A 27,840-nucleotide genomic window follows, 5' to 3' on the forward strand; every position below is an offset into this window, starting at 1 on the left:
AAAAAACATTACACCTTTAATTAAAAAAGCATATCATTTGTACTTTCAATGTAAAACTGGTGATCAGTTTAAGTCGTTGGCTCCTCATATGGTATGGACTAATTGTTCTGTATATTTAACAGGATGGCTGAAAGGTACACAGAAGGCTGTACCTATGGTTTGGCATGAACCAAAGGATCAGGATTTGTTTAAAAACTGTCTGGAATTTCTAAAAAATCTAAACAAACTGTAAAATATCCTTCATTGCAATCAGGCCTGTTCAAAGTGAAATTATTCCAGTTCCTGAGCCACCTGTGAATGTATGTTTCGAAAGCAGCGATGAAGAATCAGGCAGTACTGAAGAAGACAGCAATGATTTTGATTTTGAATTACCTTCCGATAAGCCACATCTTATATCACAAGGTGAATTAAATGACTCGGTTAGGGTTTTAAATTTATCAAAAAATCAAGCTGAACTGTTAGGATCAAGACTGCAAAATTGGAATTTGCTTCAAAAAAATACAAAAATTTCAGGCTTTTGAAGCCGACAAAAAGAACTTTCTCAGTACTTTATTGATGAAAATAATTTGGTTTATCGCACAAATTTTGATGAGCTTATGTTGCACTTAGGACAAGTTCATAAACCTGAGGACTGGCACCTTTTCATAGATTTGTCCAAGTATAGTTTAAAAGCGGTTCTACTACACAACAGTAACAAAAATCCTTCGATACCATTCGCTTATGGTATTAATTTGAAAGGGGATTAACAGGATGTGATGAAAGACGTTCTTGAAAAAATAAATCATAAAAACATATCTGGAATAAATGTGGTGATTTGAAAGTTATAGCTATTTTGTTAGGCATGCAGTTAGGGTATACGAAGTACATGTGTTTTCTATGCGAATGGGACAGCCGAGCTAAGGATAAACATTATGTTGCCAAAGAGTGGAAGATGAGACAACTTAACTCCAAATGAGAAAAATATTATTCATGAGTCCTTAGTTGAATGCAAAAAATATTTTTACCCCTCTCTATATCAAGCTAGCACTAATGAAAAACTTTGTAAAAGCAATGAAGGATAGTCCCAAATTTTTTTACATCAGGCAGAAATTTCTGAATGTAAATGAAGGAAAAATTAAATAAGGAATATTTGTTGGTCCTCAAATAAGAGAGTATCAAAGATGATAAACTCGATGTTAAATAATGTAGAAAGTGCAGCTTGGGCTTCATTTAAAGACGTTTGCAGCAAACAAAAATCCGATAATTACCATGATATTGTTAATTAACTTCTTACTTCATACAGAGCTATGTAATATAATATTTTGAAAATACATTTCCTCCATTCATATCTGGATTTTTTCCTGGACAAACTTGGAGATGTAATTGATGAACACAATGAACGTTTCTACCAAGACATTTCGGTGTTGGAAAGCCGCTATAAAGGGAAATGGAATACTAACATCCTACCCGATTTCTGTTGAACATTAATTCGAGATGTGCCTGAGGCTATTTATAAAAGAAAAGCATCAGCGAAATCATTCTATCACAGGTATAGACGTGGAAAATTATAAATTTTACAGATTTTAGCTACATTTTCCCTTAATTTTTTTTGAAGCGTAATTTATTTAAAAGTAAGGGTGATAGAAAAGTTGTATTTACAGATCTGTAATGTATGCAGAAAAGCAATTCAAGAAATGGTATCACACTTAGAGAAACATTAAAACATTTTTTTTTATCAGTGTAATTATTATTAGAAGTGTTTTTAAGATTGGTACCAATGCTTATAATTTTCAGTAATTGTTCGACCATAAAAGTCCCACTGGCTGACGTAAAATAGGAAGGTGTCCTTTGCTAATTTACATGTTGTTCCAATGGCAGGTGATGGATTATATTTATTCTGGACTCTGTCGCACTGCATTTGATTGCAAGAGTTTATTTTTTGGCTTATACATTGAAAATTATAGACATTATAAATGCTGTAAAAAAGCATTTATGTGATAGGATACCAAACATTTCATGCGGCGATTTTAATTTTGATATAAAAGAATTAGCATTTCATTAATTTCATGGAGAAACACTTTGCTTTAACTCTGAGAACTCATCATTATTAACTACATGTACGATTCATTTATCTATATGATATTTACAAAATTGATATTATTATTAAACATTATATAAGTTTACTTCCACCCTTGTGGCTAAAATTCGAGACTGGCAGTTGTGGGAAGGTTATACAGGGAGCAACCACCAGGCTGTTGTTATGACAATTGTCAATGGTAGACATCATGTGATAGGGCAACCCCTGACTCAAGGATGGAGTGTGAAGGGAATGGACTCCCAGTTATTCATAGAGGTTCTTGATTTGAGGAAGGTTACCAAGGTTACAGTGGAAAAAGGAAAGGTTCAATTATTAGTGGATGAATTGATGAGAGCTTGTGATGGTCTCCTTCCTCAAAAGTGCTACAGGGCTGGTTGTCCACCTGTTTATTGGTGGAATGGGAGTTCTCACGGAAATGCAATCAATACCTAAGGGCCAGAAGGGAAATTCAGTGGACTTATTTCCACTCAGCTAGGGAACATTGTAAGGTACTTTACAAACAGAGGGAGCTATAGAAGCTCATAAGGGAATCCATGAAGGTTTCCTGGTGCAAACTTATTGAAGAGATTGAAAAGGATCCATGGGGGAGACCATACAAGATTACTGTTAAGTATGCTGTGAGACCTAGAGTACCCACTGCTGAGGATGTGGATGCAGCCCATCCCATCATTGATGAATTATTTCTGCATGGAGATCGGGTTCCGGTGACTACCTCAGGTGAGATACTGGATCTACCAATGTTCACAAAGGAAGAAAGGATCACGGCGATGGAGCGTGTCCCTCGTGACAAGGCCCTTGGTCCTGATGCATTACCAAACCTTGTGATTAAATTGGGAGTCTGAGCTAATATAAATGCAGTTCTCGACGTTCATAATACCTATCTGAGAGAGGGAGTATTCCCTGAAGCGTGGAAGGCACAGCGTCTTGTATTGGTGCTGAAACCTGGATGTGATCTGGTGCTTCCACCGTCTTATTGTCCATTGACAATGATTAATACATTGGGGAAAATCATGGAGTGTATGCTCCAGCAAAGGCTGTTCATGCAGTGGAGGAGACAATATGGTTTTCAAGCTGGTAGGTCTGCACTTGATGCGGTGGAGGAGGTGATAGGCACGGCTCGGATGTACCTTGCAGAGCGTAAAATGTGTGCGTTGATGGAGTTGGATGTAAGAACGCATTCAATTGTGTTTCTCACATCTCCATTGCGAATGCTCTGCGGAATCTGCAGGTTCCTGCATATCTGTTAAAATTATTATTGTCTTACTTAAGAGACAGGCGATTGACGTATACGGCAGAGAATGACACAATTGTTAGGACCATTGATCGGGGTATGCCGCAGGGGTCGATCCTTGCACCGACCTTATGGAATATGGTGGAGTCCTTCAAATTTCACTTCCAGAGTACATTGCTGCGGTCGGCTATGCGGATGACATAGGACTACTACAAAGAAAGTTAGTGAATAAAATTCAGGCTTTGTATACAAGGATCAGCTCTTGGATGGCTGGGGTTAGCCCCTGAAAAGACGGAGATTGTACTTATCACCTCTAAGAAAAGAGGTCAAACACTGTCATTGGAACTGGCGGGAAGGAGGGTTGATTTCAGAATGGCCATTAAATACCTAGGCATCTGGATTGATGCCCGATTGAGGTAAGGAGTCCATGTTATGGAAAGTTGTGGGAGAGCGGAGAGGACAATGCATACGGTTGTTATCTTACTTCCGAACACCAGGGCGTCTGGAGAACAGGAGGAGGTTATTAACAAGTGTGGTGTATTCTTCCCTCTTATTTGGGGCAGATGTTCTGAGGTATAAAAGGTACATGGGAATACTTGCTGCTGCGCTGCATAGGAGATGCTGCCTCCAGATTTCGGCAGCTTATTGTATGATCTCAAGAGAGGCTGAAATGTTATGCCAATTGACCTGCTAAAAAAGCAAATTTTTTATTTAAAAATTAAAAAAATAGTTTTACACTTTTATTTTAGCTCCATTAAAAAAACTGCATTTTTTATACTTCATGCAAAGGTACTGTTTTCAATTAGTGTACCAAGCGCAGATTTTTTTTTGTTATGCTCATGTTTGAGGAATATCTAATTAATTTTTATTGGTTTTACCAATAATTTCTTCAATATTGCATTTTAGACCTCATGATAACTGATATTTTTTGTAAAATCTTTTCTTGACATAGGCTCCTTTTTACTTTAATTAACTGATGGACATATATCATAAATTAATTAATTAAAATACTCGTGTAATGCAATAGCTTATATAAAGTTTTTATTGCACAGAACACAGTGCTAAACACATCATAAAACTATTGACAGCATCTTTTATATCATTAAAAAATAGTTATACTAGGGTTTACCATTGCCACTTATAGATCCTTTTTCATGTGTAGTCAGTCAATAACAAAAGAACATTTGTTGTTAGCATTGTTTGATATGAAATCATTGTTCCATAAAAGAATATAGGCGATCTTTTTACGTGTTTATTTCAGCTGGGATTTCTAGTTTATTTTGTTTTAATATAATGACAGTAGTTAATTTAAATGAATCTAGCACAGCAGTGTATAGTGGGATTAAAGTAAATCAATTATCATATTTTATGACTATCATATATTACTACTGCTTTTCTCTTGGTCATGACAGTTCTGTAACAAAAAAATTAACACTATTCATAATGTTTAGTCGCCAAGACTACAAAGGCTAAGAAAATAGAATTTGACAGTAGTTAATAGAGTCTTTCTTAACATCAGTACTTAGGGTACTTGAGGTTTACGAAGAAACATATAATAACTGTTCAATAAAATTTTACATATATGCAGGCTGGCAGAGCACTTATTATGATTCTGGGCGACTAATATAGATAAAAGTATATGCTTATGGCACATGAAATAAACTTAACATTATTATTTTGCTTTCAGTTTTTAATTATCTCATGTAAACAACAGTAGAAATTATGATCACTTCCATACTGAATACTACAAAAGCCAAGGTTAGGCTACAAAAAGAGAAAAAGTTAGCGATATTTGTCCACATTTCAGGGGTGAAAATATATTGAGTAAACAGCTTTAAATCCTACCTTACAATCTGAATTATCATGTTCCCCATTAAATAATGATGCTACTAAAATCTTCTAATTTTTTTTTTTTTTTGAATGGAAACATTGCATCATAAAATGCATCGCTTCCTGGATTAAAGGCATTTATTAATTTGTTTCTAAACCCTTATCTGCCCAGTATTTCATACAACTGTGACACGTACTTTAGTATCTGAAGTACAAATCAGAGTTTCTCAAACTGACAGTAATAATTTTCATTCCATAACCAGTCTCTGCGATGAACAAACCAAAGGTCACTCTTGTAAATATAAATATCACCTCAATGGCATACTGATAAGCAACAGTATATTTGACTCTGCAAACGCCACAGAAAATGTTTTTACACCTGGCTCTTATTTATTAGTAAGCAAGACATGGGATGCAACATTCTTTAGAACGGCTGTATCATTTTTATTAGCAACTTTATGTCTCATATTAGTTACCTACAAACATTAGGTTATGGCACCTAATATGCATACATTAAGTACAAAGTTGATTGTATGATTCAATGATATTCTAGAAGTGTCCACACATTTAGCCCATTTGAAGTTATTAAGAAGTTGCATCCCTTGTTAATGTAGTTGTACTACTTGCTCATTTCATTATGAATGGCAGGCCAAGACAATTACAAATAATGATCCAACAAAAAGATTCTCGCCAGGAAAGTATCGATCAACTGTTAGTATAACAAAATAAGAAATGCTTAAAATATCAACCACTTATATATAAACTTTAAAAGACAGGTTTTAGTTGCGATTAAGACCCGTCTCCCTTAGTTTAAAAAAAAATGTTATTTTTTCTACCCCACCCATCAACATTTCAATTTCCTATGAAAGTTACATATGAGGTTGGAAGATAGAATAATAACTGATTTAAAAAGATTTATTTATATTTTTATTCGACTATAATGTAACCTTCTTCAAAGTAATTTCCTTTTGCCTCCTCACACTTACTCCAATGCTTGTAGCATATCTGGAACTGTTTTGGTGGAATTCTGTCTAAGACCTGTTACAATCCTTTGAATAACTTCAGTTTGAAAATAGTGTCCCTCAATTGCCAATTTGACTTTCACAAATAGAAAAAAGTGGACGGGCCAAGGTCTGATGAATAAAATGGCGTGTTAGTATTAAAATGCATTAATCCAGTACTGCTCACAGCTTAGAACTCTTTCATCGCTTTCTCCATACTCATACTAAACAGCAGAGATAACAACATCCTTCACTTACTTTGTTATTCAAGCTTCCATTTCTATCTGCCTATTTATGTAATTTTATTCTTACAAAAATATAGTAAATTCATTTGATTTTCATTTTATAACTATTAAAAGTATAGGTAAAACTGTAATGTTTAGAGACCGGGTTGTATGCATTTGCATATTAAGCCCATTCTCACCGGTTACTGCTAAAAATATATATTTCCTAAAAATATAGTACCATATTTTCCTAAAAATATAGTGATGATGCATATTTTCGCTATATTTTTTGATAGGGACCTAGTTAATAAATTAAATCTTATGTTGTAGCCGGCCAAACCTATTAGCCACTTGGCCCTTAGAGTCCAGTTAGCAGCTGCATGTCTATTGTTTTGGTAGGATAATATTATGAGGTCAAGTAAAACACAGACTCATGTGAGACAAGTATATATGATACTGTTCTTGCGTCACGCACGCCTACTGCAGCACTCACACCAGGCAATTAAATTACATATGTCATTGTTGACGTGCTCAATGAATCAGTTTAGCTTTTTATTTATTTTTACTAAGTTTAATGTGTACACACCTCCCAAAAAAAAAGTGTCTTCGTGGATAGCTGATTATCCTTGAACATTTACATATTACGGAAATGATTTATATTGTTGAGTTTGTGAGAAAAATATTTCAATAGACCAGCATGTCAAGACAAGTCTTCATATCACAGTATTGCAAAAGACAGGCCCATGACAATTTATAAGAGTAACAGTACAATTTATAAGAGTACAGTACAATTTATAAGAGTACAGTACAATTTATAAGAGTACAGTACAATTTATAAGAGTAACAGTGATTTCACTTCCAAAGGTAAACAAAAAAAAACACTTTTGCACGTGGATTTATGTGAAGCTACTTACTTGGATTTATATTACTTACAATATTACTCTTCGCAGACTTACAAATCCTACCTTCAAAGATTTTCTGCAAAAATATTTCTTGAATCAAAATATACCAGATGAATCAACATTGGGTAAAAATTACATACCAACAATCTATCTACATGTTCTGGAAGAAATACGCAATGAACTCAAGGATAGCATTATTTGGATTTCAGCTGATGAAACTACGACAGTTGTGGTCGTTACATTGCAAATTTAATTATCGGTTTATTATAACTAGAGCCTTCTTCCTATTTGGTGGCATGCCAGATATGTGAATGAAGGTATTAAAAAAAATATTTCCTGAATATTCTGCAAATGAAATTGTTTATATTTCTCTCAGATGCTGCTCCCTATATGATCAACGCAGCCAAAGCCCTCTTAATATTTTATCCCAATATGATTCATGTGACTTGCTTTGCTCATGGAATACATCGACTTGCTGAAGAAATACAATCTATGTTTGGGAATGTAAAAAATGATTTCTACAAAGGCACCTGCTCACAATAAGGCCTATAAAGAAAAACTGCCAAATGTGCCTTTACCTGAACCAGTGGGAAACATGGATTGAACCTGTACTGTTTTACAATGAACATTTCAAAAAATTATTTTGATAGTGGAGAGGCTCTGGCAGTTTTGTCAGTCCAAGAAAGCATTTAACGATTCTAGTATTAAAAAAAATATAGCTGTGATTAGCACTCAAGGTTTGTTTACTGAATCTATTCAGTTAATGAATAAAATCTGCCAAATGAACTCTGTATTGTCAGAGGTATTCCTGTGTAAACTTAAAGAAAAATTTGAAAACATTTTTTCATAAAGCATGGATTATCAAAACGATAACCCAGGCTTTGAACCTTTATGTCAAATTGATAGTTTTATTAATGGGGAGGTTTTGCCAGAAACAATAAATGCTAACACACCACCCAAATTCAAATGCTGCTCATTTACCTCAGTCGATGTGGAATAATCTTTTTCCACTTATAAAAATATTTTGAGTGATCGAAGGCACAATCTACTACCGAACATTTGAAACAGTACCTGGTTGTTTATGTTTACAAAAGTAACAAAATGTTATATAATTGTTAATTATCAATATGTTATTAAACTACTTACTAATTGTACGCTGATTTTGAAATAAAAATTAATATTTTATTATTTAAAGTTGCATATTTTGACACTTTTCATGCATATTTCAAGCTTTTCCATTGTCTACAGATGTTATTGTACATCAAATGTAAAAAACAGGGTTTTTTACATCAATTTATTGGTTTTCACCCCAGATTTCTCAAAACTACTACAGATACGATTCTGGGACCTATTTTATTCAATTTTTCAGGTCAAAAATCATAAGGAATCACTAATTTTGTTGCTTAACACGCTAAAAATTTCAGTATGACCAAATTTTACCTCTGAAGCAGAAATCAGAGTGAAATCTTCAACTAGTTGTAACTCGCAAAAACGAAGCATTTTAGCACATATATTTATACGAACTTTTTCCATTATTTACAAGAGTAGAATATTTAACTAAAAATTTTATTTTCACTTCCTTCACTGATTGAATCAAAAATAATTTCTATTAATAATAATAAAACGGGTACAAAATTACAAGACTGCATAATTTTTTATTCAATTTGCCACTCATAATTTCAACCACTATCCTAGCTATTTTTTAACAAATGATGTGTCATTTTCTCCACAAAAAATGTTTAACATTTTATCTGTTAAAGATAATTCGATACAACTAATATTTATAGAGATAATACTTATATTTGAATGGCTACCATTTTGTAGATGTTGTTAGGTATATGTACACATAATTTCTTTAAAATATCTCAATCCATTCTAAAGACTAGATTTTTATTGAAAAAAAAAAAAAAATTGTCTTATCTCAATATTCTGTACTAGGTGGTTTTATTTAATGAATTTAAAATATAATTTAACAGCACATAGGAAATAATATGAATCTTAATTTCAGCAAAATAATATATATATTTATGATCCTGAAGATTGTTTTTCATTTTCATCACTACATAGGATCACTGTAGTTTAATTCATATTATATTAGTGTGAAGCGAGTGTTTTTGTCCTTGATTTTTTCATTTAATTTTATCTTGTCTGTGAAGTTTTCTGGTGTAAGGCCAGTTTCTTTCAGATCCTCTCTTATTTCCATCTGCATCTTATCTTGGCGTTTTTCGAGTCTAGACTACACTGTACCCGCTGTTTCATTATGCATGGTATCATTGAGGGGTTCTAACTCTTTATACATTACTTTGTTGGGCACGATCCACCACTGCCCGTCTTTCTCGTACTTTTTGTTGATGCAGATTCTTCTAATTCTTCTTTTGATTTTCTGAAGCCTATCAGTCTTTGATTGTCCATTCAGGTGAAGAGTGTCTGCAGCATATGTGGATTCTGGTTTTATAACTGCGTTGCAGCGTCTCATTTTTGCGTTTATGGACAAAGATTTTTACTGTAAGTGTACAAGGTTAATTTTTGTGCTTTAGCTAATCTTGTTCTTGTTTGAAATGAAATTTTTTCATTTAGGTTATTAATAATTATTTCTCAGAAGTATTTAAATTGGGTTATTATTCTGACTTTATTACCATTTATTTATATTTACTTCTTTTAAATACATTGATTTTTGGTGCATAATTTCTGTCTTTTCAAAGGATACTTTGAGGTCAATTTTATTTGCAATGTTTTGAAATTTTAATACTGTGTTTTAGCTTTGTCAATGTCGTTTACTAGCAGTGCCAAGTTGTCTGTGAAACCAAAGCAGTTCTTTACAATTTTTTGAGCCATTCCCTCATTACCATTTTCAGAGCACAGCTGAGTAGTAGTGGTGAGAGTCCACCGCCTTGGCGCAGTCCTGTTTTGATCTCAAATGTTTTCGAGAATTCGTCTCTAAATTTCACTTTTGACTTGTTTGTGAGGGTCAGTTTTATCATGTTTATTAATTTGGGATGTAATTCATTATTAGCTTGACACTCATGATCTGGTCTTGACAGCTCCTCCAAAAACTGAAACCTTCCTGGTATTCTCCTAATTCTTTCTCAAATTGTAAACCAATCCTGTTGAGGATGATCCTTGAAAGAATTTTGTATGTTGCATCTAGGAGTTGAGATTCTCCTGTAGTTATTAGGATCTGTTTTGTCCACTTTTTTGTGCAGTGAATGGATGAGGTCGGTCATCCAAAGTTCTGTTAGTTCTTTTTTGATTCAGATGTTGACAAGTTTTTGATAAAGGGTGATTTTTGCTGGTCTTCCTACACGTTTCCAGATTTCTACAAAGGTCTGATCTTCTCCTGCTGATTTGTAATTCTTCATCTCACCCAGCGCTGAGTAGACTTCTTTTATTGTGGGAGGTTTAATGTATTCCAGCAGTGTTGATGTCAAAGTTGAGTTTGTTGAAATAATTAGCTTGGATTTCCGCATTATTGTCTTTATTGTTATGGGCCAGATTAAGGTTTCATCCTTCATTAGTAGTCTCAACTCTAGACTGCATTTTGTGGAATTCTTCTATTGATTTCAATGTGTCTTTTAATTTTTTTATGGTTCAGGTGGTTTCTTTTTTACTAGATTTTGGAAAGATGTCTCTGACTTTTGGGATCAGTGTAATAGGTATGCTTGATGTCTCTTCTCCAATGTTTCATCACATTCACTATTACACCATTGATTGCGCTGTTATGGGGTTTTATTGAGGTCAATTCTTCTGCGATTTTTAAGGTTACCGATTAGGTTTTCCAAGTTTATCTACGGCTGTAATTTTTTTAGTTACTTTTTGGTAATTTTCATTCTTGTTAGTTGGGTAGGGTCTATTTTTCATTTAGTTTTTGAAGGGCTTGGTTTTGTTTGGGGAGTGAATTAAATTTTAATTTTAACTATATTTAAATATATATAGTGATCTAAGCCTTTGAGTGACTTTTACATGGTAGATCTCTTTATATGGTGGCGTTTGGCCATGAAGACACGATCTAGTTGCTATATAACAAAAAAAAAAGTACTAACCACTTTAGCTCATTAAATAAGATTTTTCTTTATAATCTAATAGTATAGATTTCTAATGCTGTTCAGTAAAAACAAGATATCCGTCATTGAAAAGCAAGTGAAATTGTTTGCACTCTTGCAAACAATTAATTACCTTTCAAATATGATACAGCTCATATTTGTGCTATTAATCCACAAAAATGTGATTCTGTAAAATTTAAAAGTTAGTTCAATATGTCAAAATAGATTGCATAAATTCGTTATAAAAATGAAAAGTAGAGCATATAAAACTTGTGTCAAGGTTACAAATTCAAACTCGGCCAGCACTGGAAGTTTATTCATTACCTTACAAATCCGGTATTGAAATGGAATGCAAAGTTGGCGGGAGTTTGCAAATTCTCCCTTCGGATTGCAGAGCCTGGACAGTGTCCCTTGCCGCTGGGTGATTCTATCGGGCGTGGTTTTAAAGGTTTATTTTACATTACGGGTCTAATTTTTCAATTTTTGTCTTTATTTTATATTTTGATTTTAAGGACGGATTTAATTGCATTCCAATCCGTTGTTAAACCAGCGTTATCGAACCCGTTTCATGGGCCGACCGCTGAAGGCTAGGCTTTTGAAACCTGTCCTCCCGACGTAATTCCCCTTCAGACCGTCCACTGAAGTCCTTTCGGTGCTAATGCTACATAGGCTAGTAGGAATACGCCACAACGGGGGACTAATTATATGGAGGCAGCAATTGCCGATTCGGTATTGAAAGAATTAATTCATACCATTCAAAATAATAATGTACTAAGTTGAAATAAACTAATATAAACTTTATATCACAGCCGACATAGTCCCTAAATTTTCAATTCGGTTGTGGATATTTCAACAAAAAATGAAGATTAACAACAACAAGCCTTTTTATTTAATATCGGTAGAAAAGATGAAGAATCGATTAGAAAAATAAACCGGCAGTTTACGTCAGATGTAACAATATGAAAATGTCGGGAGAGAATAGAATGAAGGAATTTAAATTACAATTTAAAATTAAACCGGAGAAAGTATAAGAAAAGTAGCAGTTGGAAGGGAAGGGTAAATAAAACCGATGAGATGCATGTGCCACCGATGCAAAAACGAAGCAGATAAAAATGCGATTGGATTTAAAGAAGTTTGTTCTTTTAATGATGTCATCACGAAACAGTTCTCTGAGGGTTTAAGAAGAGGTATAAAGATACAGGGTTTCGACGAACAGGAAAAGTTTTACTGGAATGGAGATTAAGAAATGGGTAATGTACAGTGGAAAAAGAATAAGGTTGAAAAAAGACTTGTAAATTATTATAATCTTGCTAATTAATTACTAATATAATTTAATAGCACATAGGAATAATATGAATCTGAAAAAACATTAATTTCGGCAAAATAATATATATATATATATATATTAATATGATCACAAATATTTTTTTTTCATTTTTATTCACCACCACATAGGATCACTTTATTCAATTCATTATTAGCGTGAAGCGAGTGTTTTTGTCTTTTGATTTTTTTCATTTAATTTTATCTTGTTTGTGATGTCTTCTGGTGTAAGGCAAATTTCCTTCAGATCCTCTCTTTATTTCCATCTGCATCCTGTCTTGGTGTTTTTCAAGTCGAAATTGTACTGTACCGGCTGTTTCAGAAGTCTCAAATCATGCATTCTCACAAAGTAACCAAAAAATCCTGTCTCTCTTATGCAAGGTATCAGTGAGCAGTTCTAATTCTAGAGTGTATAAACACTACTTTGTTGGGCACAATTCACCACTGCCCGTCTTTCTCATACTTTTTGTTGACGCAGGTTCTTCTAATTCTTCTTTAGGTTTTCTGGAGTCTACAAGTCTTTGATTGTTCGTTCAGATGGAAGAGTGTTTCTGCTGCATATGTGGCTTCTGGTTTTTATAACTCTGTTGCAGCGTCTTGGTTTTTGCAGACAAAGTGTGTGATTTTGGACAAAAACTTTTTACTGTTTATGTACAAGGTTAATTCTTGTGCTTCAGCTAGTTTGTTTGTAATGAATCTTTTCATTTGGGTTATTAATCATTATTTCACAGAAGTATTTAAATTGGGTTACTGTTCTGACTTTATTACCATTTACAAGTACTTCTTTTAATTATATTGATTTTTTGGACATAATTTCTGTTTTTTCGAATGATATTTTGAGGCCAATTTTATTTGTGATGTTTTGAAATTCTAATATTATGTTTTAGTTTCATCGATGTCGTTTGCTAGCAGTGCCAAGTCGTCTGTAAAACCAAAGCAATTTTTTATATTTTTTGGCTTACTTTTATATTTGGGAGACTTTTTTTAAGCCATTCCCTCATTACCATTTCCACAGCGTTGTTGAATAGTAGTGGTGAGAGTCCATCGCCTTGGCACAGTCCTGTTTTGATCTCAAATAGTTCCAAGAGTTCATCTCCTAATTTAACTTGACTTGTGTTTGTGAGGGACAGTTTTATCATGTTGGGATGTAATTCATCATTAGCTTAAGACTCATGATTTGATCAGGGCAGCTCCTTCAAAGTCTGAAACCTCCCTGGTATTCTCCTAATTCTTTCTCAAGTTGTAAATCGATCCTGTTGAGGATGATTATTGAAAGAATCTTGTATTGTTGTGTCTAGGAGTTAAGATTCCCTAGTATTTGTTTCATCCTTCATTGGTAGGGTTGGGGTTTGTATTTTTTGTTGTTTTTTGAAGGTTTTGTGATATCTAGACTGTGTTTTGTGGAATTCTTTTATTGATTTCCAATGTGTCTTTATGGTGTTTTTTTTTCGTAGGGTTCGGGTGGTTTCTTTGTTTTACTAGATTTTGAAAGGATATGTTTCTGATTTTTGGGATCAGTGTAATGTAGCTATGCTTGTTGTCTCTTCTTCAATTTTTCGTGACATTCACAGTTACATCATTGATGCTTTTATGGGGTAAATTCTTCTGTGATTGGTTTTAGGTTATTGATTAGGTTTTCTAAGTTTATCTGTGATTAATTTTTTGGTAATTTTCATTCTTGATCAGTTGGGTAGGGTCTATTTTTCTTTTAGTTTTAGCGGCTTGGTTCTTTTTGGGGAGTGAATTTAATTTTGACTAAAAATGTACTGATCTGAGCCAATGTCTACTCCTCAGAGTGACCTTTACATGGTAGATTATTTATATGGTGGTGTTTGTCCATTAAGACACGATCTAGTTGCTATATAAAAAAAAAATGAAGTACTAAGCACTTTAGCTGTTATATTAAATTTCATAAATAAGATTTTCTTTTATAATCTAATAGTATAAATTTTAATGTTCAGTAAAAACAAAATATCAGTCATTGAAAAGCAAATGAAATTGTTTCAAATATGATACAGCTCATATTTGTGTTATTAATTCGCAAAAATGTGATTCTGTAATATTTAATACTTAGTTCAATGATGTCAAAATAGACTGCATTAATTCCATCATAATGGGGTTGAATTCAGATTTAATGAAACAGAAACATGCCACACTACGGTCGCACTTGAAGATGATTGAAGGGAATCTACTATAATAAATGTTAACTCAACATATATAAAAACATTACTTATATATTAATAAATACATTTAACAAAATGAGATTAAAACTAATATTACAGTCTTCTTAATCAAATGATATCTGCTTTCCAAATTCAGTTTGTAGCTCTGTTAACATTCTATCTCCTTTTATAATGTACATTAGAAGGCAGAAGCTAATAGTTGTCAAGTAGTGCAAACGGTAATTTAATTAATAGCTAAATAAACATAATTTATAAAAAATTGGTTTATCTAGGCATTAACTTCAAATGATAATTTTCTCAATACAGATGTTAACCTTCCAGCTCTCCTGATTCATAAGCATTTCTATAAGATTTATCATCCTTATGCTCAGGATCTGGACAGATTGTGTCATCAATACTAAAACACTACAGCCTCTGTAGCAAACTTTAGTGACTTTATTTTGGACAATGCCGGTTCCAATACTCCAGCTATTTTGTTGTTTTTAATAATTCCTTCATATAAATAAAGTCCATCTCTGAAACAAAAATGTTACCGCTATTTAAACAACTGAAATTTACTTAATAAGATAAAAGTATACTCTTAAATCACGAAACAATACCGGTAATATTTTTATTAACGACGACAAATTTCAAAACTGTGAAATTATTTTAAAACGGCATTAACTTAATTAACCGCATTAAGTAAATAATGATGAACAATTAATCTGAATCACTAGATTTTAAAATAAATAATTTGCATTAGAAAAATTACTATTATTACACAGCAATTCAAAAAGTTAACTACACAACTATAGAGACAATTATATGTCGACAGATAATCAGCGAGCTGCACTTTGCTTCTGCAAGCCAGTCAGGTCGATGATATCGAGACAAGAATGTGTATCTGGTTCTTTGTTGTTCATTTTGTCTTCATTATTGAGGTTGTGTATTTTTATTTGTGCTCAGAATAATGTTTACTTTAGTACAGTGAATATTTTTCCTTGAATACATATACTGTAAGCACACTAAGTAAACAGACAACGTAAGACAAATTTAAAAAAATCTGTTAAGATTTCCAGGTTCACCGGTAGTTAATCAACACATGTAACAGTGCTAATTGACAAATTTAAGGAAACTGAAACAAATTCAATGGCTACAGTGATTTAATTCACCTATTCACAGGAGAGCCGAACAAGAACAAGATTAATAATGTTTGGATTCAACGAGACTGTGAGATAATATATATAGCCATAGACTGCCTGTCCATGCAGTTACTGCAAGAGATTTTTGAAGACAAAGTCATTTCTAAGGGAGTATGGCCATCGTGTTCAAAAACTAATGTTTGTCACGAAAATCCCCACAGCCTTCGGGAAGTTAAATGCAAGCAGATATATATGAATTTTCACAGGGACCATTTCCAACAACTACCATAAAGTCGATGTTACATACTGTTACTACTACATGACAGGTGTTATATGACCGTTATTCATTCAAACACAGTGGAGCAGAAAGATAATCATAAACCTTACCTACTTTCAAGTCAATTTAGTTTTTTCGGCACTGTTAACCGGTTTGTTAAGTTAAGAATGCCTAAAGAATTGTCTTTCAAGTTTTTTAATTAACCTCAATAAACAACCTTTCAGCTAATGTAGTATAACCAATGCGCAGACAAGATTTTCAGCCTTTCAGTTTTAAAAAAAAATATAATCTAGGAATTAATCCCTGCATAGGAGATATATATATATATATCTGGACATAGAAACAAGAGGTATTCACAGTCTTGACTAACTCAGCTGAGCGGTAATTTAACTATGTACATAGCAACAGGGTCATAAAAAAAGTCAGCACCAGAAGATCTTTTACCTCCAGAGATGGCTGAACAGCAATCGCAGGGAACTGTGATACAAGTAGACTCGGTTCCTGACCGGTCTGTTGCTTTGAAGCACATCAGAAAGCGTGGGCATTGAGACCCTCTGTTGAGTATGATTGCAGAAGGGAGATGACACTGGTGTACAAATGTGACAAACTGTTGCAGCACAGGGACTATGCCCGAGAGAATTTGGCATGCTTACATCATGGGCACTAGCTGCAGAACAAATCGGTGTGGCATGCGAATATCAAGAATATCGGTAACAATCGTAGAAGACAGCAGAAAAGGTTTAGGGATGAATACTCCCTGATTTTCCTTTGGGGCTGTGTTTGTAATTAAAGCAGCCCTGCCTTCAAGGAGAAGTAACAGAAAAATCCCCATCATAAACAAAATTTTTCATTTATCTATCCTGTGCGGTTTTCTTAACCGTTTCATTAGCAAGTTATCTGCAAGACAGAGGTTCAAAACAAGTTGAGATTTTTTGGAAAACATTATTTTCATATTAGTTAAATAAATAAATACATTATTTTTCTTGCTACTCAATTATTTAAATAAAAACTTTCAATGAAATAGATAGAGATTTCCTAATATTTTTTTTCAAATGAAACTAATATTTTTAAATAACAAGCTACTTTTAAGTGATCCCAGTATATATACACCAATATTTGCGTAAATATACAAACCAAACTGAACCAAATGACATGAATCTACAAACTTAATGTAATCGATCAAAAGATAAGATTACACCGATGTTAAATAGAGCAACTGGTGCTAGTAACACAGCAAATAAACTTTTTTCCCATTATACAATATAATCATCAAAATTTTCTTTGTAAAAAGGCATAAAATTTCTTAGCCTCAAACTATATTATAGAATATATCGGCTATTCAGATGAACTACAGCGCCATCTTTTCTGTTACTATTAATCATGTGGTTAAACAATCTATAATTTTTTAATTAGCCATGAAAAACAAGGCAGATACTTCTATTGCCACTCGGCCAACACTTTCAAAGCCAATCTTTCAGCACTGAGTGCTTTCTGATAATTAATGTTAATATATAAAAGTTATTATTTGCAAGCCACAATTTTCTGAAACTTTAAATTATCTTGTCAAAAAACTCATTTTAATAAAGATAGCTGGATTATATATATTTCTCTCTCTCACTCTCTCTCTGTCACTATCCTAGAATATCAATATTTATCAACCTTTAAATTTCCAGATTGATAATCTCACCCTATTTTTCATAATTACATTCCTCTGGGCGGGTTATAATTGTTAGTTCACTTTTCTCTAAACAGGGACTTACAAGTAACCCGCTAGAGGTCGGTCTAGCGGTGAACACGTCTTCCCAAATCAGCTGATTTGGAAGTCGAGAGTTCCAGTGTTCAAGTCCTAGTAAAGGCAATTACTTTTATACAGATTTGAATACTAGATCGTGGATACCAGTACTTTTTGGCGGTTGGGTTTCAATTAACCACACATCTCAACAACGGTTGAACCGAGACTGTACAAGACTACACTTCATTTATATCACACTCATACATATCATCCTCATTCATCCTCTGAAGTATTATCTAAACGGTAATTCCCGAAGTGTAAACAGGAAAAGTAAAAAAAGGACCTTAAAAGTACAAAAAATGCAAAATTTAGTTTTTCTTTTCTTGAAGATAAATATATTTCATTATTCACAATTTTTGAGAAATCATGTATAATACTTAAACCTCCAGAATTCTAAGTTACAAAAGCAGTAAAAACTTCCATTATTTTTATGTACTATAAGTAAATTATGCAGTACAGTAGTACTCCAGTAAGATTTCTTATTTTTGAAAAAAAAGAATTCCTATTCTTTCAGAAAAAGTCTTAATTTCTTGTGGAAAATATGTAAATATGTTTAGTTTAATTCAAAAATTACATTTTTTGTAATTTTTTTACTTACCTTAATATTAGAGTACGGCAGATATATATATTATTTTGTTTCCAATTCCAAACTATAATTTTCATCCACAACAAAAAAGACTTTCATTTTCACATTTGTTAATTTCAACGTCCTAATTGACATTCGTAAGAAACTGTAAAATTTCTATATCTTCAACTACACTAAAACTAACCATTTTCAAACTGCACAAATCGAATATAAGCATATAAACATAGAATTTAATAATCTTTTGAAATAAAAAAAAAATGTTCAAAAATGTAATAACAGAGCATTAACAACAATAAAGTAAAAATAGTTGTAATTTGTAAGTATTTAAATAAATCGCTTTCTTTTAAAATTATATTACATTAATACTGCTGTTTCTACTAGTCTTTTCCTAGTCTTTCTCTTTGAAGTAGATCAATAGAAAGAGTAAATTAGAAAACATACCATTGGTATGTGTTTAATCCATTATGGAAGTTAACAGATGTACTAACTGGGAAATTTGTAATTCTCAAAAGATCAACATGGATATTCAACCAAAAGCTTTGCTTTTATTTGTTAAAAGCAGCAGCCTATAGCAATTATCAAATTAAACTACTGGATACATTTTATACAGTTAAATATTGAAAGGAAACCAACCAAAATGTAGGAAGAAAAAAGCACGTAACTAGTCAGTACATACCATTTTAGATAAGCAAGTTCCTTCTCTGTGTGACTTAAATTATGGTGTGTACGCAGTTTAGCGACAAGAATTGTGCCATCTTGGGCCGTATTAACTGCTAATGTCTTTGGTATGACCAACAAAAATTGAGTAAATTCTGCAACTGCAAACTTCTCCCCGGAGCTCTGTAAAAATTGTAAAAAAAATCCTCATTAAAGCAATATACATAAATCCAATTAGCATTATACCAGTTTAGAAGCTTCATTTAAATAGATAGTTTAAGCTTATATTATAATTTTTACATATTTATAAATGATAAGAGTGGAATAATTTGGAGAAGCGACCAGCGTGATAATTACGGTACAATATGCAATTCAAAAGAAAGGGTCGACGAGTTATAAACGGTGAGTGGCAATACAGATTGGTTCGTGCATGAGCAGTAGCTTTTTAGTGGTCAGCTGGGTATGTAATTACCACATTGCCATCAGTTGATTGTTGATTACCTTTGCAAAAACAGCGTGTTAAAATTAATGCGGTAATATCAAATTCCGCAGATTGTGAAGTTCAATCGATGATTAGATTTATAAACACCAGAGAAAAAAAATGCTGCTGAAATTCACAGTTAATTGTGTGAAACATACTGGTTTAACGCAATGAATAAAGGAAAGGAAAGTGAGACAATCACGTACCAGTTTCAGAAGAGTCGTTCAAATGTTCACAGCAAACAGAGATGTGGCCAGACTAGTGTTTGTCCACTTTTCTGATGATCCTTTGTGACAAGACTGACGATCTCATTCTGTATGAATGCAAAGGTGAGAGAAAATTGTCATTTTACAATCTTTCTCTAGAATTTCCTTAAGTTTCAAAGAATTCTCAAATTGTAGAGAATCATAACCCTAGGCTATCGTAAACTGTGTGCTCGATGAATGCCAAAAATGTTAAAAAGTGCTCACAAAAATCACAGAATGACATCTGTAGGTGCTTATCTTGATTGCTTTAACTGTGAGACAAATTTTTTCCCATAGCATCACTGGTGACAAAACTTGAATTTTGTATGTCAATGCCAAAATGAAACAACAATCAGTGTGGTGCACACTCTAATTCATGCACGTCAACATACAGCTACATGCACAACAGAAACAATTAAAAAATTCAGATGGGAAATTTTTCATCCAGTCCTGATCTTGTTGCACCCACTGACTACAATCTCTTCCTACACCTGCAGAACTGGATTGCACCTCAACGATTCGAGGAAAATGAAGAGTTGAAAATCTCTATATTAAAGTGGCTACAATCCCAGGGGTTGGACTCATTTATGCAGTGGTTTGAAGAAGCTTGTTTCACGATATCAAAAGAATTAACAAAATTATGATTATGTAGGAAAATATAATAAGTATTTAAGTATATGAAACCATTATTAAATTTTTCATTTTTCCAATTGTTCTTATTTTGTTACCGATCAGCCCTTACTTTTGAACCATGCCGCATATTACATTATAGAATGACATGGATACTACTACAGGTCTGGATATTCTATCACAGTAATATGATTTAATTAATAGCCTTAATTAATAAATGACATTGTAAATGATATATTCATTTCAATCACTATTTTTACTACCGAATAATTCAGATCAGAGAATCAGTTTTATTCTGGCTTTCAAAAGAACACCATTTTGAGTCTGGTCTTTTGTTTTCCTTCTACTTTTTCTGATGCAAACAGGTATTGTTTTACTGTATAGTTATTTTTTTTTTATAAAAATGTTTCGTAGTTTTATAAATCATTCTAACAATTTTGGTTATGTGCGAGGTGAATTAACTTTAATTTGCAGAGAATATTACCTACTTTGGTTAAAAAATCACAATACCTCTATTTTGGGAGTAAAATAGGAGACCAGGACAAGTCTTGGGTTGCTCATATCTGCTGTAATTCTTGTGTAACTACTACACAACTGGCTAAGTAGGTACCAAAAACATATTCCTTTTGCTATTCTTGTTATATAGAGATCCTATGGACCACTCAACAAGCTGTTTCACAAAAATCAAAGGTATTTAAAATTCCAGAAATCTGCTGTAAGTGAAGTGTTCTTCACTTATACGACCTATTCCACACCGTGATGGTTACCTGTTCCAGTTTGCCAGAAACATGCAGTTTAGAAGAAAATGATGAAGGCTATATATACAAAGTAATGAAGAAGAGGAGAATCCAGATTACTAAGGTGAAAGCAATGAACCTCACAAAATCACTAGAGCAAAGTTTATTGACCTGGTTTGTGATTTTAATATGTCTAAAATGCAGTCAGAGTTAGCTGGCTTCAAGTTTAAAAAACTGGAACCTCTGAAAGTGAGACTAAAAATATGTTTTTTACATGTTAGACAACGAGAATTTCAACACCTGTTTTTTGCCTATAAGATAAATAATACTGCAATGACCAATGATGCTAAACACTGTACAGGACATTCCAGAGGCTGGATACAAGAGAAATCTAAAGAAAATCAGATATTAGGAAAGATATCTTACTATAATTCCTTAATGTCTCCATACTATCACACTACTACCATAATTCCATACCATCTCCCTCTATGAATCATAAGACCTTGCCGATGCTGAGGGGGCTTCAGTGCTCAGTGATATAGAGTCTGGATCAAAGGTGCAACCATATCGGAGAGGTGTCTGTTGAGAGCCTGATTAAGGAATGATTCCTGAAAGAAGGCAGCAAATCTTTCAGTAGTTGTTAAGGGTGTAGGTCAGGAAGATTTAAAACGGCCATATCAACATCACTCAATCTTCTGAGTACTGCACAGCTGAAAGCAATGGAAGACTACAGCTATCTTTTTTCCAAGAGAATGTAGCTCTCTGCATTTTCATACAACAAAAATCGAGGCACCTAACTTGGTAAAATATTCTGGAGGTAAACTAGTCCCCTGTCTGGATCTCCGGATGAGAACTACTAAGAAAGGGATTACCAGAAAATTAAAAAAATAACATTCTACTAGTCGGAGCGTGGAATGTTGAAAGTCTAAAAAAGGTTGGAGGTTAGAAAATTTAAAGAGGCAAATGGATAGGTTAAATGTAAATTTAGTAGGAATAAGTGAGGTTCGATGGGAAGAGGAGAACGACTTTTGGTCAGGTGATTTTAGAGTAATTAACTTAGCATTAAAAAAAGACAGGCAGGAGTAGGTTTCATAATGAACAAGAAGATAGTAGAGTACTTCAAAAAGCTTAGCAATGGAATCATTGTAATGAGGATAAAATCAAAACCTAAGCAGACAATGATTGTTAAACAAATATATCCCTACAAATGCGCATAATGATGATGTAGAGTGTGTATACAAAGAAACTGACGAAGCAATTAAACACATAAAAGGGGATGAAAATTAAATAATAGTTGGAGATTGGAATGCAAGCATCAGAAAAGGCAAAGAATAAAATATTGTGCGTAAATACGGGCTGAGCAAAAGGAATGAAAGAATGGATCAACTTTTTGAGTTTTGCACAAAGTAGAATTTAGGAATTGCAAACACCCATTTTAAAAATCATAATAGAAGAATTTATTCATGGAAAAAGCCAGGTGATACTGCAAGATATCAGATAGATTATATCATGGTTAATCAAAAATTTAGAAATAAACTCGTTGACTGCAAAGTATATCAGCCCACATTGATAGTGACTATAATTTAATGATAATGAAATGTAGATTGGTATTAAAAAACCTGAAGAATAAAAAGGTGTCGGATGAATCAGTGGAATTTAGAGAAGCTTGAGGAAGAGGAGGTAAATATTTTTGAGGGCATCACAAGAGGTCTGAGTAAAAAAGATACGGTAGAAAATATAGAAGAAAAATGGCAGGAATGTTAAAAAGGAAATTCCTAAATCAACAGATGCAAACTTAGGCGGAACAAAGAGAAGTGGTAGAAAAACTAGGATATCAAGAGGATATATATATTATATTGCAGCTGATGGATGAATGTAGAAAGTATAAGAATGCTCGCGATGAAGAAGGTAACAGGAATTATCGACCAATAAGAGATAGTATACACAGGGAAGGGCAAGGGAAGTGCAAACTAGCAAAAAAAGATTAAAGAAAAGTGTTCAGAACTGGAAAGAGAAATGATCATTCGTAAAATGGACAGAGGATACAGGAACGTTAAGGAGAATTTTGTGGTATATACATTAAAATTTAATAATGTGTTAAATAAAGATGGTACACCGATTTATAATAGTAAAGAAAAGGTCCATAGGCGAGTGGAATATATTGAAGAGTTATAATAAAGGAAATGAATTAGAAACTAGTGTTATAGAGGAAGAAGAGGAAGTCGAAGAGGATGAAAAGAGAGACAATACTTTCAGTCAGAAATATAATTTTCTTACATCAAAAATGAATTTAGACATCAGGAAAACATTTATGAAAGTATACATTTGGAGCGTAACTTTATAAGGTGAAACTTCAAAATCGTAACTCAACTTTTAAAACAATGTAAAATTTAGTTGAAAACTACTTTTTAGGAACGGGTGTATTACAAAAAAATGATGTACATCCTTAACTTATTATTTTTATGTGACAATCAGATAACATTTTTTTCACAAGACAAAAGTTGTATAAGAGTAAATCTGCAGAATAATTTAAGTTTAATAGGTCGGTCCACAGAAATTTCCACGAGACCCCAAACTTTGGTACAAGATTTATACTTTTAGACACCTCTACTTTCAACAGATGAAAACAGTCAAGTCAAAAGCAGAATCATTATTATAACAGTCATAATCCTCATGAAGCGATTGAAAATTACCGACACACTTCTTCACTTTTGTTATCTCAAACAAATTTTTTTTTCTCCATTATATAAAAAAGCAGAAATATAAGATCGATGAATGTAGAGAACAGAACAAGTGATTACTTGTATGTGTTCTTAACAGCAAAACATATATTTATAATAGAAACAATTTTTTTTTTAAATCATAAATCATTTTCATTTATTTATTATTATTTCATTGTATTTATCAATTGAAATAATCGGATTTTTTCACTGTACAATTATTTTCTTTTAATTTGTTTTGTAGTTTATAAATTTTATTTTTATCAATTATTCAATTTTTATTACAAATTAATTTTATTAGTTATATCATTTTATAATTTTATTTATGTTATTACTTGGCAAGTTAAATTTAAATGAGTTTGGAATTATTCATTTTTCTTCATCTTGAAAAACAACTTTTGTAAGATTCACTAAATTATCATTTATATTAAATTTATCTGATTTTCTGTATATTATCAATATCTGTACAAACTATATTATATTTATTTATTTAATTGTTTGTTATTTGATTTATATTATAAATGTTATCTGTTCTGCACTTGTTTTCTTCCTACCATTTTTCACTTTTGATCATCTATTTTTTTGTAATTTGTTTTTATTATTTCTTTTTTACATATATTAATGTAAACTTTTATAAAATCAAATGTGTAATTGAATGTAATATCCTCCAAAATTTTTAATAAATTTAAATTGTATAATTCAATGTTTATACAATTTCTCTTGTATTAATATGTATATTTTTTCATTCTTGACTGTACAAATATTTGTTCTAATTTATTTTAATGTTTTTAAGAAATTTTTATTTTAATCAACACTTTTTACAAAATGTAAAAAGCTAATATAATAATGGGTAAATGTAAACAATCTAAAAATTTATAAAAAATATCACTGAAGATGGGCTTAGGCCTGAAAACGTTATGATAAAGTAAAAAAGTAAAGGTAAACAGTGTTTCTCTAATTCTGTGCTTTGCAGAGGCTGAAAAAATATTATACATAATATAATATATATAAAATATATATATATAAAACACTAAATTAACTTTTGAGAGGATGCCGAGTATATCAAACTTGTAAAGTTTGATAAACTAAACCGACTGATCAACCTTAATACTTGAATCTATGTGACTGAAAGATTACAAACTAATTAAAAAATTAATTGGAAAATTAATTACAACTAGAATCTTTTTGATACTTTCAGGGGTTATTCGCACTTTAACCCCCAAAACTCCCAAACAAAATTTGATACATACAAATTTTCCAAACCTTTATATTGTGAGAAATCTGTTATTCATTAACAATATAACAAAACATAACTGTACAAGCTTTTCTGAAATTATTAAAAAACATTATATTTTTATAAGAATTTATACATTTTAAAAATTTGTGTAGATGCATCAATCAAAAAAAAAAAAATTGCTGGTTAATAAAATTTCAAATTCTTACAACTAACAATACTTCAGAAATTTATAAAACTTACAAGCTGATGTAAAATATTTTTTTAGAACTATTTTTTAACCGTTTTTGCAAGTCTCATCTTGAAAATTTAACTGTTTTGTTCTAATGTTTTATGCATATTTGTAAATACAAATTTTTATGTAAAAGGTTTTTATAAATCTTTGCATTGACAGATCAGCCTGAAATAGTATTAAATGATATGAAATGCTACATTTATCAGTTGCTAAAACTTCTTTTCACTACTACTAAATTGATTTTTTCATCTTCAAAGTTAAAATAATTTTTTCTAGCATCTTTTCATGTTTTTCTTCATAATTTGACTGTTTCTTTCTCCTTTCTGGCCTTATTTTTCTATTTCTTGAAACTCATGACTATAAAGTAACTTTCTAAAGAGATTACTGTTTAAAATACATTGTTCTGTAACTGTGACCTCATGGAGATCCGTCTTAATTGCTACAATCAGATTTATTTTTTCCTTCTTAGAAATCTGTTAATTTTTTCAGTGTTCTATTATATATTTATAAAGGAGACTTTATTATAATTATTATGTGTTAGTCAATAAGCATTCTCTATTTCATTATCTTTTATATACGCTCTTTTTATGTTTTCTATTTGGATGTGTATTTTATTTTGCCCAGATACTTAAAACTATTTGATCTTCTTAAGAGAGCCACTAAAGTGAAGGGAAAAAATTGATTTTTCAGTAAAGTTTATAAAAGCATAAAGCAGAAGCCTAGATTTTACTGTGTAAAAACCCACAAACAATATCCCGTGGGAATAAATTACTGCACCTTTTTAACAATTTGTTTAATCTTTACTTATTAAATTTAACACTCGGCTGGTGCTTGTTAAATTAAATTTGCCCACCAGGCTGCTGGTGTAGTAATTAACTCATAGTCGCAAATCAGTTGTTTAACAGTTGATTTTCAAAGTCGAAAGTGCTGAGGTTTAAATCCTACTTTTATACAAATCTGAATACTAGACAGTACTTTTGTGGTATGGGTTGCATTAACCACACATCTCAGGAACAGTCAGCATGAGTCTGTACAAGACCACACCTCATTTACATGTCATATGTATCACCCTCATCTCATTGAGCCGTGGTGGAGGGGTTGCTTATTGTTAACCGATCAAACAAAATGTAATGTATACATTAGCCGGTGGTAATTTAATAAAAATAATGAACAACCATCTCATAAAGAGTAAATTAAAATATTCTAGTATTTATCAATTCTGAAAACATGGTGAGATTACACTGCCCGCCGCACTCCCAGAACATAAATCATATGCATATTAAATCAGTAGTATATAAAATATTAAGCCGGTTCCAAAAGAATGAAATGAAAGCACCATTTAATAAAAAAAAGTCTGATTAATTAATCGATCAATGTCAATGAATTTAAAAAAATTTATATCCACAATGGTGGAAATATATTAAATTCAATATCGATACAGAAAATTGAAATTATTCTAGAATAACAACAGAATAAGAAGTATTCATAAATATACAAGCTTAGATTTAATAAAAATAATAAATACATACTTTGAGAAGCAACAGTGTAATTGATAGCATATCCATTGACAAGAACGCTTTCCCTAGATGAACGACCGCGTGCTTTTAATACATTCACAGCTTTAATTGGATAAAGAACATCACCTTTGCTATCTGTAACTTTTACAGCTTCAACAGCATCGACAGCCATATTGGAAAAGAATTCACAGTCACTGATAACACAGATAAGGTTAAAATATTTTGGAACAGCTAAAGCACATTGGTAAAAATGATAATGAATTATTTTAATATTAAATAATTATTACATACACATATTTTACATACATTTCAAATCTATTAAATAAACCACCTAGAACAGAATATTGAGGTAACGTTTCATTAAAGTACTTTCTTGTGATCCCGCAACCTAATTGAAATCCCATTATTGCATAATAAAAATACTAAAATAATGAAAATTGCTTATCAATTTACACGAGTGCTGTTATCTGTAGCAGACCATCTTCCTCAGACACTGTCCGATAGTTTATTAAATTGAAATTTTGATTGTAAAATATGTCAATGTAATATTTTTCTAATTTTATATAGTCTTATTAATTTCTAATATATATATATATTTTTTTTGTCTTTTTTTTGATGCAGCTCTCCAAGATTCTCTATCTAGTGCTACTTGTTTCATTTCGGTATACCCCCTACATCCTTCATCCCTAACAATTTGTTTTATATATTCCTAACGTTGCCTGCCTACACAATTTTTTCCTTCTACCGGTCCTTCCAATATTAAACCGACTATTCCAGGATGCCTTATATGTGGCCTG

At 32.1% G+C, this 27,840-nt stretch overlaps 1 protein-coding gene and 1 long non-coding RNA gene across 9 annotated transcripts in view; one reads left to right on the top strand and one right to left on the bottom strand.

Moving 5' to 3' along the window:
• Window positions 1-27,840, top strand: part of LOC142317390 (uncharacterized) — an 80,448-nt gene that overhangs the window by 44,633 nt on the left and 7,975 nt on the right. The gene's annotated exons all lie outside the window — the stretch shown is intronic.
• The window catches only part of LOC142317388 (T-complex protein 1 subunit alpha-like), a 31,599-nt gene continuing 18,601 nt past the window's right edge, over window positions 14,843-27,840 (bottom strand). For all 8 annotated transcript variants that reach the window (XM_075353918.1, XM_075353915.1, XM_075353919.1 and 5 more), the window contains exons 5-7: window positions 27,056-27,237; window positions 19,264-19,427; window positions 14,843-15,326 (exon numbers count right to left, since the gene is read on the bottom strand). In XM_075353918.1, coding sequence (XP_075210033.1) covers window positions 19,354-19,427; window positions 27,056-27,237 — 256 coding nt within the window. In that variant the 3' untranslated portion in view covers window positions 14,843-15,326; window positions 19,264-19,353. The remainder of the gene's footprint in view (window positions 15,327-19,263; window positions 19,428-27,055; window positions 27,238-27,840) is intronic.

This window comes from Lycorma delicatula, chromosome 1 (genome assembly GCF_047948215.1).
Source record: "Lycorma delicatula isolate Av1 chromosome 1, ASM4794821v1, whole genome shotgun sequence".
Taxonomy (NCBI): Eukaryota; Metazoa; Arthropoda; class Insecta; order Hemiptera; family Fulgoridae; genus Lycorma; species Lycorma delicatula.